The following is a 16376-nucleotide window of genomic DNA, read 5'->3' on the forward strand; positions in this document are numbered from 1 at the left end:
TACCTATAATACCCTTAACGAAATAATTTAAGAAATGAATTTCCCAACACTTAAAATAACTACAATACTATCTTCAACATCAATTACTTTTATATTTATCACTATCGTCGTCCCCTCCCCACTGCCGCCCCCACCACCGTCACCTCCGCCATCACTACCCTCACCGCCGCCGCATTGCATGGGCATAAGTCTAGTTTATGACTTATGACTCTATACAATATTATATATAATGGTTATAAATACAAATTTTACTGTGTTATTCATAAACTTTAAGACTATTCCCGAAAGATCTTTTTTGATTATCATTCTTTTTAATATTAAAAATGTGACAATGTAAGTAACACAAAAAGATAGAAAAACCTAGTGATGCTGGATACCATAAGATTAATATACTAATGATGAGTCTATAATTTGGTCTCAAAGATGTCACAACTCACAAGGCCTCAAAATCATCTCGGAGCCATTTGCATAAATCATTGTATGTATTTGGTGACATACAAGTTGATGTGTGCTCTAAAATTGAGATAGTTAAAAAAAAGTATCCATGTAATATGGCAAATAGTATCCATTGAACACTATTCTTTTTTCAAATATCAGTCATTTTTCAAAAACTTAATTTGTCAAATGTGAAATAAATAAATATGGCTTGATGGGAAAGCGTAAGCTAATTAATTGAAAAGAAAGAAAGAATGGACAATCAAAAATGACATATCAAGTAACAAAGATGTGGAAAGGAACAGAGAGGGGAGGGGGGCGGTCTTGGTGGGAGATAATAAGTCCTCTTCTTTTGCTTTCAATACAATTACATTCCACCACCCCCTCTTCTCCACCACCATTTTCCATTTTTCCTTTTTTTCATTACACACATTTATTCATATTAACATATTATTATTATTATTATCATTTCTATTAAAACTAGCTAACACATAACACACAGCACCTTCCTTAATCTATACATTAATACATAGAATATATCCGCACCATTTTTAATACCTTTTGATTCCATATTTTGCCATTATCTTCTACTTCTTCATCAACCACCTTTTCTATCTTCTTTACTTGTTACATTTATATATACATCTATCTATCTATTTATAAACACCTACAACACCTAAAAGAAGTCATACACACACACATCTTTCAATATATCATCTCCTCCTTCTTCTTCTTCTGTTCCCGGTTGGTTTCTAAATCATAGCCAAAAATTAATTATAAGCAATCACTTGTTTCTCACGTTGCATTTATATATATATATATCCGACCAGCAGGTACGTACTGATCAATTCCCGCAATATAGTTAATTTTACATTATTTCGGCTCATGAAATATCTCGACATTTGTATATATATCAAGTGTTTTTTTGGGTTTATGATATCACCTTCTTCTTAATTTTTACATAATGAAATAAGTTTCATTCATTTAATACTACAAAGTTGAAAGTTATCAAAATCACTAATATCCATGTACGGATTTAGGATGGGCATCTGTTCCCAACCCAAGTACGATACAATATAAATTTTTTTTTTATTTTAAAGATATATTTATTGTAACTTAATTTGCCCCGCCCATAAAAAAAATTACTCCCTCCGTCCCATTTTAATTGTCCTATTTTGACTGGTCAAGTCTTATCCTTCCGACTTTGACCGTAAATATTTTTGTTTGTGTTATATATTAGTTGATGAAAATTATATTAATGAAAAGTACATTTATAAACTCAATCATATCATATATGTTGTATCAAGTGTTATATAACACAAACAAATATATTCACGGTCAAAGTTGAAAGAGTAAGACTCAAAAAGTCAAAATAGGACATTTAATATGGGATGGAGGGAGTAAGAAATAACTATAAATAGTAAGACTAACATTCTAAATTTGCCCCTCGTAATAACTTTTTTACTTCGTCTCTGCTTAATTTCTGTAAGATATTTCCAAAATTGGTAGGTTTGCTGCATGACTTTTTTTTTTTACTGTAAATTACTGAAGTTTTTATAATCACATGATTTTAGAGTAACGGTCGTGATGTATTTTGTTATGACCCAATAAATTTTGACTACACTATAATATTGCTAGTATATTTAACCTTATCGCATGCATTGAATATTGCGTTTTGGTCAACGCAATAAAAGTAAATTGTATGTTTTGGGATTCTTAACTTTTGTATTCTTTTATTACAATATTCATTCATCAGTTTTTGGATGCTCTTTTTGGGATAAGAGAAATACTAAACCTTTGCGTAGGAGAAGTGAAGTTGACAACAAATTAACTTCAAATTTCATTAAACATTCATTAATTGTTACTCATATTATTCCCTTTTTTCTTTCTAAAATATTCTTTATCGTTCATGCATGTTCCCATGATTATTTGACACACAAAAGTGAAACATACGATACGTTTTAATGGAACAAAAAAAGGAATTATGTATAAGAATATTTTCATGTTTATATAATTATTGGTCCTACTATATTTTTTTATTGACCGCTGTATTATTTAATTAGTTTGGATCACTGATTAACCACTGTATCAGTAGTATCACACGATGGTATTATAACACTAAGTCACTACTAGTTCAAAGGAAAACCGCAATATTTAGGAGAATATTCCTTTTATGTTTATAAATACAAAATCAAAACTATTGAAGTGTTGGATAAAACATGTCGATAGAAACCTTGTAATTTCTGAATAAAATAATGTTGCAACTTGATATTATGTCACATAATGTGTTGGCTAGCTAGCTACTTTGGTCAACTTTGTTTGTTGTACAATTTTGCCAATAATGATTGCCAATAATCACTTTAATTAAAACTAATGCTGGTTTTGTGCTGTCGTATAATTTTGTATATGCAGATCGATTAGTTGTTGCAACGACTTAAAATGTCTGAACTAGTGATCGACCATAATGCGACCTCAAATCCGAGCAGCGGTAACACACCAAGCGCGAATTACCTCCCACACAAGGAGCTTTTTAGCTACTCATCACCACGAAGCCCGTTGAGCACGCACAGCCCCGGGAGCGATTCAATGGATGATTTAGGCGTAAACAGCCCAGAAGACGCCGTCGATACTTCCATTGAGCAGTTGTATAATAATGTCTGTGATATGCAAAGCTCAGACCAATCGCCTTCTCGGTTTAGTTACTTGTCGTATGGTCAAGATTCACGTATAGATTCCGAGCTACGTTTTCTGGCTGGTGGTGATTTCACAAAACCTCCTGTAGATGTTACGAATACAAAAGAAAGTACGGATAGGGATGCAACACATGATGAATCAGGGTTTAAAGAGGCTGTAAATGAAACTAGCCCATTTAACCCGAAACAGAACACATCCCCAAATGCAAAAAACAGAACCATTAGCCCAAATAGCAGACCACCTTCTGGGAAAAAGATTATTGGGTCAAAAGCGGGTACTAAGAAACACGAAAAGAATACGCCAAATGAAGATGTGGCGACTTATTTGCTAAAGCAAGCAAGGGACTTATTGTCATTGGGTGAGAACACGAAAAAGGCTTTTGAATTAGCTCAACGGGCTTTAAATTCGTTTGAAACTATTCAATCTGAGAAGCCGAATTTGGAGTTTGTCATGTGTTTGCATATTGTAGCTGCTTTGCATTGTAGTTTGGGACGTTACAATGAAGCGATACCTCTTTTAGAAAGATCTATCGAGATTCCGAATATGGATGAAGGCCAAAAACATTCATTGGCTAAGTTTGCAGGGTGTATGCAGTTAGGTGACGCGTATGCGATGATTGGGAATGTTGAGAATTCGATACTTTGCTATACCGCGGGTTTGGAGATTCAACGACAAGTTTTGGGTGAAACCGATGCACGGTTTGGAGAAACGTGTAGGTATGTTGCCGAAGCGCATGTTCAAGGGTTGCAGTTTGATGAGGCGAAAAGGTTGTGCCAAATGGCGCTTGATATTCACAAGAGTGGTTCGCCCGCTTCTTTAGAAGAAGCCGCGGATAGGAGGCTTATGGGACTGATTTGTGATTCGATGGGCGATTATGAATCGGCCCTCGAGCATTATGTGTTGGCGAGTATGGCTATGTCGGCCGAGGGTCATGATGCTGACGTGGCGGCTATTGATGTGTGTATCGGGGATGCTTATTTATCGTTGGCCCGTTATGATGAGGCGGTTTTTTCGTATCAGAAAGCACTTAATTTGTTTAAGTCCACAAAAGGCGAAAACCACCCATCAGCTGCTTCTGTTTTTGTCAGATTGGCTGATGTTTACAACAAGATTGGGAAGTTTCGGGAATCAAAATCGTATTGCGAAAACGCCCTACGGATTTACATGAAGCCAGTCCCGGGTATCTTGAAAGAGGAAATCGCTAGTGGTTTGATTGAAGTTTCGGCTATTTACGAGTCAATGAATGAACTTGATCAATCCCTTAACTTACTCAAAAAGGCACTCAAGGCATATGGAAAGGCACCGGGCCATTTAAGCACGACGGCTGGAATCGAGGCTCAGATCGGGGTTTTGTATTACATGATGGGGCGGTATGTGGAGTCGTATGACTGCTTGAAGACGGCCATTTCAAAACTGAGGGCGGTCGGAGAGAAGAAATCTGGTCTTTTTGGGGTGGCTTTGAACCAAATGGGGCTCGCATGTGTTCAGATTCACTCGATAAACGAAGCTGCTGACCTTTTCGAAGAAGCAAGAGGCATTTTGGAGGCCGAATATGGCCCTCATCACCACGATACGTTAGGGGTTTATAGCAATCTTGCTGGTACCTACGATGCCATGGGCAGGTATCATATTACAGTCCATTTACATTTTTTTTTTTTTTTTATCACGAGTGTCCTGCTCGTTTTGCGAATAACTCAAATGGGTCAGACAGGTTTATATCGTATCATGTTTGACTATCTTTAGTCTTTATAGGTGGAACGACGCAATCGAGATACTAGAGTACGTTGTCGGGATGAGAGAGGAGAAGCTCGGGACAGCAAACCCCGATGTGGATGACGAGAAGCGGAGGCTGGCAGAGCTACTTGAAGACGCGGGCCGTCACCGGAACAAGAAATCATTGTCACTTGAATTTCTTCTTGACGGCTGATATCTTTTTCAACATCTGGTTCCTTAGTAAATATCATAACTTTAGTGTTGGGATTTCATTTTCTATTGTGGTTGCACCAAATCGAGCTGTTAGAGTAATGCTTTTCCTTATTGAGATTTTTGTGTCAATAAATAAGTGGAAATTTGTGTTTTTCTGATTGTAACATTTTCTATAACTTTGAAAGTGATGTCCTATATAACGTAATTCATAATCATTACTGTAACAACACTGTTGTATCTCTGGGATTCTTGGAAAGAAAACACATTATCCAATAAGTAAGATATGTATATGTATTGTTTATAACTTTAAATCGGCATAGAATATCTATATTTTATAGGCAACTTCAAGTCAACAGCAACCCAATTCGTAGTGTTGAAGATAACAGGGGAGATACATAATTACATATCATCTTGATTATATTAGTTAGAGAGAGGTGATGCTCAACTAAAGAGTATCAATGGTACAAGTTTTATCCAGATTGCGACGCACGATGACATAGTCAACTCACTCGAATGCTCCTGGCACATAATTCTATCAACAATGAATGATTGAAACTAGTAGTTATGCAGGTTTAGTTTCAATCGAAATTAAATATTTGTCCATTTCTGTGTTTTAGGACAATTTACTAGTCACTAAAAGAATGTAGGATTCACAAACGTTATACGTATGTCAACACAATTACACTGCTAATTATACTAATCATATCCACGATCCATAAATACTAGATAGTTAAGAAAAGGAGATTTATTTTTGCTAGACTTGTATAGGTAAAACCTGTATGCAGTATGTGTAACACATAAGAAGTCAGCCGATACATTTATAGAAGAGAGAGAACAAACACATGTGAACTTCAAAACTGCATAACTTATGATCCGGTGTCAATTACTACCCAACATCAAGGCTTCTTCCGGCGGCATGCCTGTTTTTTGGTGTACCTATTGAGCCATATTCCATGACTTTGGGGCACCGGTTTCAAATTTCTCTCAAGTTTCACTATTTATATACTTATGTAGTTTTATTTTCTTTGTTGTGTAATTCATGTGAAGTCATGGATTTTATTGCTCAATCTTAGGTAGTGAATTTAGTACTTTGATTTCATAATCTGTATGTGAAACCTATTGAGCCCATATTCTAATTCTATAACTTGTCACGAGTAGGAACATGCTACACATGAGCCATGACCCTTTGTAAGCCTAGAACTTTGCGTTAAACATGTCAGAGTGTGTTATATAAAAAATTTATTACTTCTAAAAGGCTTTCGAAAGATCTTTTTCAAAGTAGTTTTCTCCAGGCTCTAGCAAAAAGAGTCTAGGAAGGATGACCATATGTACTTATATCCACTTTCAGGTGTTAAGAGGAACTAAACCATAGGTTTGGCCTAAACATATCATTTTATGGATCGATATTACTAACCCAAAAAAATGTTATTTAATATTATGATCATGTCTACACGGTTATGATTTGTGTGAAGAAAATGGAATTCTACGACATAACCGGCTCATAAGCTTCATCTTTGTAGGGATAACAGTAACAAACATCCCACCCTCTTAGAAGAGCTTCCAGTGCAGTATAGTGGCAACATCTTTTACCTAGCAAAGGAACAAAGTGAAAAAAAGAAAAATAACCATGCATATACAGTAACCACTTGAATTCTATATCATATCAGGAAGACAGGAAATCATAACAACAATTTCCTTCTTGTTATTGGAAATACAATGCGGGGAACAAAGGGATTTTATGAAATATATATTTAACGCAATCATACAGAAGTAGGAGTCGAAAGGCCAAAGTCAAGTCCCCATAGCTCGAAGGTTCCGTTAACAAAATCATAGTGTCCACCCTTGAGTGCTAGTGTTTTCTTCACCAATCCGTCTCTTACAAATGGGTAAGTCAACAGGTTCCCAAGTGATACATTAACAGCTTCCTGCATATCCGAGCCCAGTCATCAACATGATAGGTGTATTTTATTTTTTAGAATGACGAACTATCCTAATCCTAAATTACATGCATGTCTGATATGGAACCCCTTATAACTTGAATTTTAGTTGTAACAAAACTTTGCAGAAAAAGTTTGCTGGTCAACTGGACCCGACTCATAAATGTGACCCATCGTTTTGACAAGTTACCCAAAACACCCGACCTATCCATCTTGCAGCTTATAAATGGAAGTGTTTGACAATACATTACAAACTTGGCTGAAGATGGTTCTTTACCTTTTCACATTGTACACATTGATCATCAAGACCTGTAGAGCCGTGTTCTGCTAAAACTTTCGACTTTGCTGGGGAACATACTTTTACCCAACTCTCGATAAAGTCACTGCCAAGGTTTGCCATTAGATGACGACGTTACATTTTATGGTATGAGAACAGAAGATTGAAGACAAATAACAGAAGCATTATGAAGAGATATCAGATAGACAGGGAATTTACGTTACGTGAGGTCCTTCATCTGGGAAGGTCATGAGTCCCTTTATCCCTCCACACCGGCTGTGTCCAATTACAATAATTTCCTGTACCTGCACCCAATAAAATCATGCCCTGGTTAATGTAGTAATTGGTCATGTTCTGTTCTTTTTTCTTTTTAAATTGGCAATGTACTAACTTTAGCTAAAAAGGAAACTGACTCGGAGTTTTCATAACCTTCTAAGTTGGCTTTTTTTCCTAAAGAAGTTGGTTCAATTTTAATAATTACTTTACAATCACATATATGAAATATTCCACGGAAGTTCCATCTGTATAAAGGACGAAGTACTATGAAACTTTCGGATTTGTCAAGTCTTACTTTGGTTTGGTATCAAGAATTCCTACCTGTTCTGAATGACTCTTAAATTTCCTTATTTTACTTGTTATCCACCCTGCCCATATTAATCTGGTTCATCTTATTATGTTTATATCTAGTGGATGAAATGGGTAAAATTTATTAAAATTACTTCAAGAGGAAATGGGTCAAAAATTACCCAAAGCGTATTTCTAATGTACATGCAACTTCCTAAATGGCTTTTTAAAAAAAATTATTCGGGAAGAATATAGTAATAGAGTTTTTGTGTTGATATGTAGCATGCCAATTGTTAATAGAAAAAGGTTGAAAAAAATGTGTTTCAAGCTAACCCTACTTGACCAGCCCATTTTCGAAAATTACACATCCTGGCCCGTACTTCAAGATTACCCTTTTTGAACCAACCCATCTATTTAACCACGTCTAGTGTTAATAATAGGTTCAATAAGAATGTGATAGCGTTGATAATCTTTGCATTCCTGCTAACAGTGATTAGAAATTACCTTTAGATGCAAAACTGCATACTCAACAGCAGCTCCTACTCCAGCATATTTAGTCTGTTATAGTGGGTAAAGAAGAAAAAATACGGTCAAGATATATACACAGTTATCATGGATACAATTATTAATAATAATTAAGTCCTAACCTTGTCAAAGGGAGGAACCATGTTGGCAACATTACGCACAACAAATGCCTCACCAGGTTGAAAATCAAGCACGTGTGATGGGCAAACCCTCGAGTCTGAGCATGCAAAGACCATGAACTGCCACACATTATCGGTATTAGGTACTTACAACATAGATACATAGTATTAGAATTATTACCAAACCTGCCTATCATGCCAACTCTAGTGCTGTACCTTTGGGCTCTGGCCTTTGGAAAGTTCATCATACAATGCTGGATTTGTTCTGCATACACGTACACCAAATAAAAATTAAATTATAATGTTATATAGGGAACTGGTTAAATTACCTTAAAACCAAGTATATGTAAATTTGTCAGTTACATGTATTTCTCTGTCTTGAACTTGACAAAGCCGGATTTGATCCTCTCTACAGGGTCAAATGCAACTGTGGCGTCAGGTGCTGCAGCCTGAGCTGTGATTTGGTCAACTCTTGCAGCAGCCACTGGTTCTAACTCGCCCCTTTCACTGCCAAATAGTTACAAAATCATTATTTTGTTTAAATTTGTGTCAATTTATAAAATCCATCGGGTCTAACTTACATGAGAAGCTTCTTGAGTGCATCGATCGCTTCTTGGTATGATTCATTGTCTTCTGTCTGCAAAGTTAGTGTTTGTACTTAGCTTTTCCATATAAATAGTTCATGACTCGGCTCCAAAGGTTTTATGGTAAATCTGAACCGACCCGTTAGGATAGCTTGTATGATTATCCAAGCCTAAATTACCACTGCTTACAAGTCTTTTAGGTATAGAAGCCGAGAAATGTTAACGTATAGAGTTAGTTGTACTTTTATTCATATGTTCTAATTGTTATTTTTGTAAAAGAGCCTCTAATTAGTTGTGCTAATATATGATCATCTAAATGTAATGTGGCTGTATATATATTACTGATCAAGTGAGAGTCGCACAAAGAACAAAAAGAGAAAATGTACCCATGTAGGCGTGATAAGAGGAGCAGGAGCAGCAAAAACAGGCTCATTACGGATGAGACTTGGAGGAGTGGCAGACGAGGACGAGGATGATGAATTGCATGTAAACTTTGCAGAAAACGACGCTGGTCTGACTGAAGGAGACTTCTTCAGTGAAGAAGCATTGAGGAAAGAAGGAGCGTTAACAGCGAAAGCAGAGGCAGTCGACATTGTCACAAGTCACAAATTAAACTAGTGTGGGTAATAACTTAACATCAGATGCGCCGGTTTGGGGATTTATAGTAAGTGTTAAGATAAACCGATGAGGTACTAGTGTTCCAAATCACTCACACTTTTTCGTCTTCATGTATTTTCATCACATTATTCTAATTCTTCATTTTCAGTTTTTCGTTAGATTTGTATTTTAGGCAAAATATAAGATAGATTGAATAAAAAATACAGGGCCCATGCATTTACTATTCGCCACGGATATCTTGCGTGGTGTTATATATATGTCACACACTTGCTAAATATATATATAGTTTAATTAAGCAAATACTTTAAGTATTATATTAATTAACTCTTGTAAATATATATAGTTGGCTAAAAACTCAAGTCCAGATTGCAATATGTGAAACTAGCTTCTATTCACGTGTGTAAGACTTAAGCTTGTGAACTAGTATTTCTTACATGTTGTGAAGAGAATCAACTGTTTGCGCACCATTACATTTATAAGTTCTAACTAAAACAACCATTTGTATAACTTGTTTGTTCTAAATGACATATGAGTTCCCCCTCCCCCTTTCATATTTAGGTTATTTGGGGAGGGCAAGTCTTTAACTCAGATATACGTGGCTTGACTGAGATATCCCCGTGATCGTTAATTTCCATACTTGTCGGATTATGGATGAATGGCCATGGATGGAGGGTACGCGTAATGCATATATCCCACCACATATGTATATGTGTGGTCGCAAATAACAGAAAATGACCCGGCCATGAGTGAAGTGGTCTAGAAGCATTTACTTTCTTTTTGAATATTAGACCGGCCAATCATAGTATTTTCTTAATATAGTCCAGTAAACTTATTGTTGGGATAGGGTCAATGCCAATAGACCTTAGTTTTTCAGAACAAATGGGCAAAAAAGCCAAATGGGGTTAAACTTTATATTGATTGGCCAATTACATACTTTTGATGCGGTTATTGTTTATGTAAAATCAAACTCAAATATCCTTCAAGTCAGTTAGACTTAAACCTATTTACAAGTCTTATAATTTTTAACTTTTAAGTCTTATCATTTGTACGTACATTATGTTACCAACTTACCACATTTAGGAAAATTATATTATGATTAATGAAATACACAACATTTATAAGTAAAAACCACCACCAATTAAGGTAGCCTAGTGATTAAGCGTCTTGTTTCCTAAGTAAACATCTTGGGAGTGGCTAGGGAAATGACCAGAAACAATTACAGGTTTACCCTAGCTAAACGACGTAGTAAAAAGTATTTGTCATCATATCTTTGGATAACTTGAAGAAGAAAATCTCTTAATGTTACGTGTTCACAATGTTCATAATTAAAATTTTATGTTTTTCGTGTAATTGTAACATATTATCGACTTCTATATATTGACCATGTTAACCTCAAGGTTTTCTATCCCAATGCGGATTCATGCATGGTTCGTGTACGTATATATTATTTTGATTTTCATGCATCAATTGCTTTTTATACATGTTTATGTTTTGAATATATATTATCATTGTAGAAATTAATTATGTGATTACAGGCCGTTGGGTTTCGCCCATGCAATGGATGAAGGGCAAAGGATGGAGGGGATGGTGATAGAGGGATAAGGTGGTAATGGTATGAATTGCTTTCTTTATCTACATTGGATACTCTTTACCATTGCCTTTTCTATCCTTATCTCCTTAATTTTTAGCTTCATTCTCCTTACCTTATAATATGTGGTACAAAGTAGTTGTATCACCTCATTCACATAGTACCACTAACGAAAACAGAACACAAAAAAGAATAAAAAATTAAAGGGACTAAATTAAAGAAATAACTATTAATTTGGCGTGCCATCTTTAATTAGTGTGCAAATTGGAAAGTGTACGTACATGTAAGAATGTAAGATTATGATGAACGTACTTGAGAGAGTTTTAAAGTTTGACAAGGACATCAGAAAATATTGCACCAAAGTAATCGAGTTATACCTGATATCGCAAAGATAAGCTCCATGCCAACTAACACTCGTGCCAGAGATATTGAATCTTTAGCAAGTCAACAAGATTATATTAGAATTAGATAAAACTAGTATTTTGAAGTTAGCTTGATAATAATGGTGTTGTGAATTAAATTATGCACTGGTTGTAATTGATACTCTCGAATAGTATGTGTCCGAAAGAAGAAGTCGGGTGCATACATACGACCTCTCAGCTAGCAACATATAGTGCAAAATGTTAAAAGGACTGAATTATACAAGGGCTATGTGACACTAAATGTACACATGATGGCATCATTCTAGCCATTACAATGATATAATCCAAAAAACCATTTTAGTTGTTAAATGTTATTTCAATATGCATGTTGACATCCGTTTGTCACCACTACAAAAATTTCCCGTAGGTTGATACTCCGTATTAGTTTAAGATTTTAATATAGTAAGTTAAATGCTTGTTTGGACAAAAAGCTCATACAAAATAATGCCAATTTATATTCATATATATACTAAACGCATCCACGCGCAATGCGGGTGGCAACGATGATGACGGTGACCAGAGGCGGTATCAGAAAAAAATCTCGCAGGGAACAAAATTAAAAAATTCTTAAGGGGACAAAATGTTAAAAACCTATAGGAACATTTTTAAAATCCACTAAAAATTTAAAAATACATAACAAGGCACGCCCCTGACAGTGACGGTAGTGCACTACTACAAAAAGGGGTTTTTTACACAGGTGAAAAAAGCTTTTTGACACAGTTTTAGTTCTGTGTAAAAGAGTAGTGTAACTGATAGTACCCCTTTTAAACACAGTTATATAAACAACAGTGTTAAAAATATATACCTAAAATAAAAAAAAATAAAAAGTTGCCAGCCGCTAACTTTTTTTAAATATTAATAATATTCATGAAAACAAATCAATACAAACATATATACAAACATAATAGAAAGTAAAAGAGTTAGTATAGTTATTTTAATGACATATTTATGTTGTACAGTAAATAATTTCACTAAATGTATCATAGATATATTAGTCAGAGATTTTAATTTAAAAAGTAAAAGAAAGGGTAAAATATATAACTTAACTATATTTTTTTACGTATAAATCTGAAACATGTACGACATGAACAAAGAATAACAACATATATTTTTGTTATTTTCTAATTTTTATTTTGATATATTTGTCAAACAATTTAGGATTTGTCATTAAGATCATATTCAATTGTCCAAGTCATTTTTAAACGACCACATGAGGTCTAATGATGTAAGGTTGAACTATATATATATATATATTAGTGCTTAGACTCCGTGCGATGCACGGACAACCCTAAATAATTTTTCTTAAATTTTATTTTAAGATTGTATCAATGAATAAATATAACTGAGTTGGACATAATAAAAATATTCTTATGAGTTGATTAATTTAAAGAAGAAGAATGCTAGATATACCTTGAGATTTATTAATGATACACGAGGGCTTAAAACACGTACACTGCACGCCGGAGAGAAATTATAAAATGGATTGCCCATAGTAGGCGCATATAAGAATGATTATGTTGGTTACCTGGATGTGATAGGTATTATGAATTTTCTTCCACTTTGATATATAGACCCACGTGGATGCGCTATAACCTTAAATAATTTCTTTAACACCAGTTCAAGCATGCATGTAGCGAAGTAAATGTACTCCTATTACAACTAATGACCATTTTAAAAAAAAATTAATGACTTAAAATGCATAGAAAAGTCTTATTTAGCACTAAAATAAACTAAATATACCTCATAATTTCATCACAAATTTGATAGGTTGTTCTTTATATAAGATTTGAAATTTGTTGATCATTCATTTTAACTCCAATAGCACCAGTGGCATCCGCAATCCTAACTTGCACATTAAACCTACCAAAAAAAAAAAAACAGAGATACAATTTTACCACACAACTTAATGATTATAGAGTTTTAATATGAAATATAAATATATACCTAGGATTGATGAGAACTCCTTCCTTTTTACATGAACAACAAATCCACATTTTGTTGTCCCTTAAAGCATCAATAATGTCGACTGCATCCATGTAGAGATCGGTCAACTTAACTTCTTGAGAACAGTTCACACATTTCATTGAATACCATAACTGGTCGGTTGGAATAAAACCGATTGTTGCAACAACAACCACTTTATCAAACTGTCAAAATAAAAATGTTTATACATTAGAATGTTAAAAAGCTAGTTATAAATTCGAAAGAAAGTTATGTTAAAAAGTAATCTAATCAAAAAAGAAAAATCTACAAACAATGAATACTTACATGTTCGTTCATCAGGATCATCTCAATACTACCTATGTTATTAACATCTCCATATAGAGGTTGCTTCCATAGCCGTAAATTTTAACCGTTATCGTACATGGCTTATTATTTGGACGCAAATTTCTAATTGAAACATGGTTTAGTGAAACCATGCTAAAATTGATCTGTTATGTATTTACGTTTTGAAATGCCTTAAAATTGAATGGAAGTGGCCTTATATAGACATAGACATGCAAGGAAGTAACCGCCACAAGCAATACACGAACGGTTACATATTCAAATTTTCGAAAATTTGAACTTCTTGAAAGCATAACTAATCCGTTTTCGAAAATTTGAACTTCTTATAAAGATAACTAATCCTTAGACCTTCCAATGAGCAATATTGTAATAATTTTTGGGCTTTCTTGCATTTTTAAGCATGCCACATAGACAATAACTAACAAATTTTGAAGTGAGATTTATATAATATAGGGATACTCTTTTATAAAGGAGATTGGACTCCTCCTTAAAAAATTAAAAACTTAAGATGTCTTATTTGCCCTTGGTTTTAATACACCCCCATATACCCATTTCTACATAGAGACTAAATTACCCCTTCAAAAATTCAGACAACCCCAACTCCATCTCCATCGCATACTTGAAAGCCTTCAACAAAATATTCCCCAAACCCGCCACCATCACCGCATAATAGCAGCCGTCATGATACTCCGACGCCGCCAACATCTTCTCCATCACTAGCATCAATGAACACCCCCTCCTTTATCCATCAATGAACACCCTTATCTAATCCGCCATTAGTAAGAGCCACCACCACCAAACATGATTTTTTTATATTTATATTCTTAAATCAATATTTTTTGCAGTTTCTTCGATTGGGGTGGATATAGAAGGAAAACACGGTATACCTTTTTGTTTGGTTTTGTTCTATATTTTGATAAGTATTTAATGATGATTTTAATCTGAACTTTATGTTCGTTTTTTTTATTGTTCACAGATCATCATAATTGTTGTATCCGAAATCAAATTATAAAGTTATTATTGCTATTGATGATTTTTTTTAATAAGTTTTTTGCTAAAACTGGATTCACTTTGAGTATTTAATTTGTATCTTTTACTACTTTCAGAAATCAGAGGTTTTGAATCCGTTTGCCTACACACTCAGAACTGATTGTTTTGACTATATATATAGAATTTGTCCTTGAATTTCAGTATTCCATCACGCATATTCAATGACTATATTAAGCTCTTTTTGTTTTTGGTAGGCTTAATAATGCAGGGTAATCTTCTCATCGCAATAGTTTGGGTCAGTCGCCACGAGGATTGTTTCTTTCATTTTTGCATTGCTTTCCACGAGTGCTCATTTTACTCATTGCTTTTTTTTTCAGGAAAAGTTGTTTTACAACCAATTATTGTGGTTTTAATGTCGACTAGAAGACTAACAGAGGGCCTAATCACATGTACAAAGAAGGAGGGCATAACTAAGCTCCATTGTCAAAATGTTGATGCGTATGTTGTTGGCTACATGTTGCACAACATTCAATTCTTTATATCTTGCATTTGCCAATGACCACTAGATAATTAAAATATATGTTTGATCACCTTGTTCTCTTTGATTGAATGTCATTGATGGATAGCCTCTTGGTTCTTATCAAAATGTCCCTAATTTCTTAGTTGAACCTCCACTTGAATTTTATGGATACATAAGGTTTTCAGATTCATGTTTAGCAAGAGGAATGAAACGGATGTTAACTTTTTGCGATCTGAAGACATCGTTTCTTTTTCTCGAATATTTATGGGTTGATATTGCTCCAACATTTTCTCTTCCTTTAGGTGTACCTATTCTGCAAAATAATGTTGGCTACCTGATTAATGACCTCTTTCATCGACTAGAAAGGTTTGGGGTTTTCTTTTCTTATTTATATAGGTACAAAAAGCTTTTGAATACAAAGAATAAGAACAAGTATTATGAGGTGTGAACTAACTGAAGACTACTTCAATTCTAATCATACAAGCTTTTACAGTTGGCAGACATAGTAGTTACTCACAATTGCAAGTTGCATACCATGTCTTTTATCTTAACTATTGCAGATCACTATTTACCAAGGGCATAGGAGTTGCTGAGGTTACTTGAAGATGGTCAGTCCATGGATTTTGGAGTCACTTGGCAATATAGTAGGATTCTTAATAAGGTTATGTGGGAGATCTGATAACAAGAAACTTCCTAGCATCATTGGGGTATGCTGTTTGCTTCATAAAATAATTATAATTATAGATTACGGTAGTCCAAATGTTAATTATTTTGTGTATTTATGAAACATTTTTGCAAGTTGAACATTATTGTTTATGGTTTAATGATACTATGCTTTTCCTTTAGTTGTAACCTAAGTTGTTAACAAATTCAAGTGTTCGGATTTATTTA

At 34.4% G+C, this 16376-nt stretch overlaps 2 protein-coding genes and 1 long non-coding RNA gene across 4 annotated transcripts; 2 read left to right on the forward strand and 1 right to left on the reverse strand.

The window, feature by feature from the left end:
• Positions 1 to 1092: 1092 nt before the first annotated feature.
• Positions 1093 to 5331, forward strand: LOC122579259 (protein KINESIN LIGHT CHAIN-RELATED 2-like). 2 transcript variants are annotated; one of them, XM_043751385.1, is made up of 3 exons: positions 1093 to 1268; positions 2848 to 4751; positions 4873 to 5331. In XM_043751385.1, the coding sequence occupies exons 2-3, from the start codon at positions 2875 to 2877 to the stop codon at positions 5054 to 5056; spliced, it is 2061 nt and encodes a 686-aa protein (XP_043607320.1). In that variant the 5' UTR covers positions 1093 to 1268; positions 2848 to 2874; the 3' UTR covers positions 5057 to 5331. The 2 variants fall into 2 exon arrangements, with proteins under 2 accessions (XP_043607320.1, XP_043607321.1); XM_043751386.1 differs by having other exon boundaries at positions 1096 to 1268; positions 4882 to 5331.
• A 1130-nt stretch (positions 5332 to 6461) lies between these two features.
• LOC122578103 (carbonic anhydrase 1) lies at positions 6462 to 9699 on the reverse strand. The gene is made up of 10 exons (XM_043749983.1): positions 9448 to 9699; positions 9059 to 9114; positions 8841 to 8984; positions 8694 to 8742; positions 8481 to 8597; positions 8338 to 8391; positions 7489 to 7574; positions 7270 to 7375; positions 6822 to 6980; positions 6462 to 6645 (listed from the first exon to the last, which is right to left on the reverse strand). The coding sequence occupies exons 1-10, from the start codon at positions 9652 to 9654 to the stop codon at positions 6604 to 6606; spliced, it is 1020 nt and encodes a 339-aa protein (XP_043605918.1). The 5' UTR covers positions 9655 to 9699; the 3' UTR covers positions 6462 to 6603.
• Positions 9700 to 14578: 4879 nt separating this feature from the next.
• On the forward strand, positions 14579 to 16376 carry LOC122578291. The gene is made up of 4 exons (XR_006320500.1): positions 14579 to 14856; positions 15220 to 15260; positions 15343 to 15851; positions 16046 to 16376. It is a non-coding gene; the product is annotated as an uncharacterized LOC122578291 (long non-coding RNA).

Source organism: Erigeron canadensis, chromosome 8 (genome assembly GCF_010389155.1).
Source record: "Erigeron canadensis isolate Cc75 chromosome 8, C_canadensis_v1, whole genome shotgun sequence".
Classification (NCBI taxonomy): Eukaryota; Viridiplantae; Streptophyta; class Magnoliopsida; order Asterales; family Asteraceae; genus Erigeron; species Erigeron canadensis.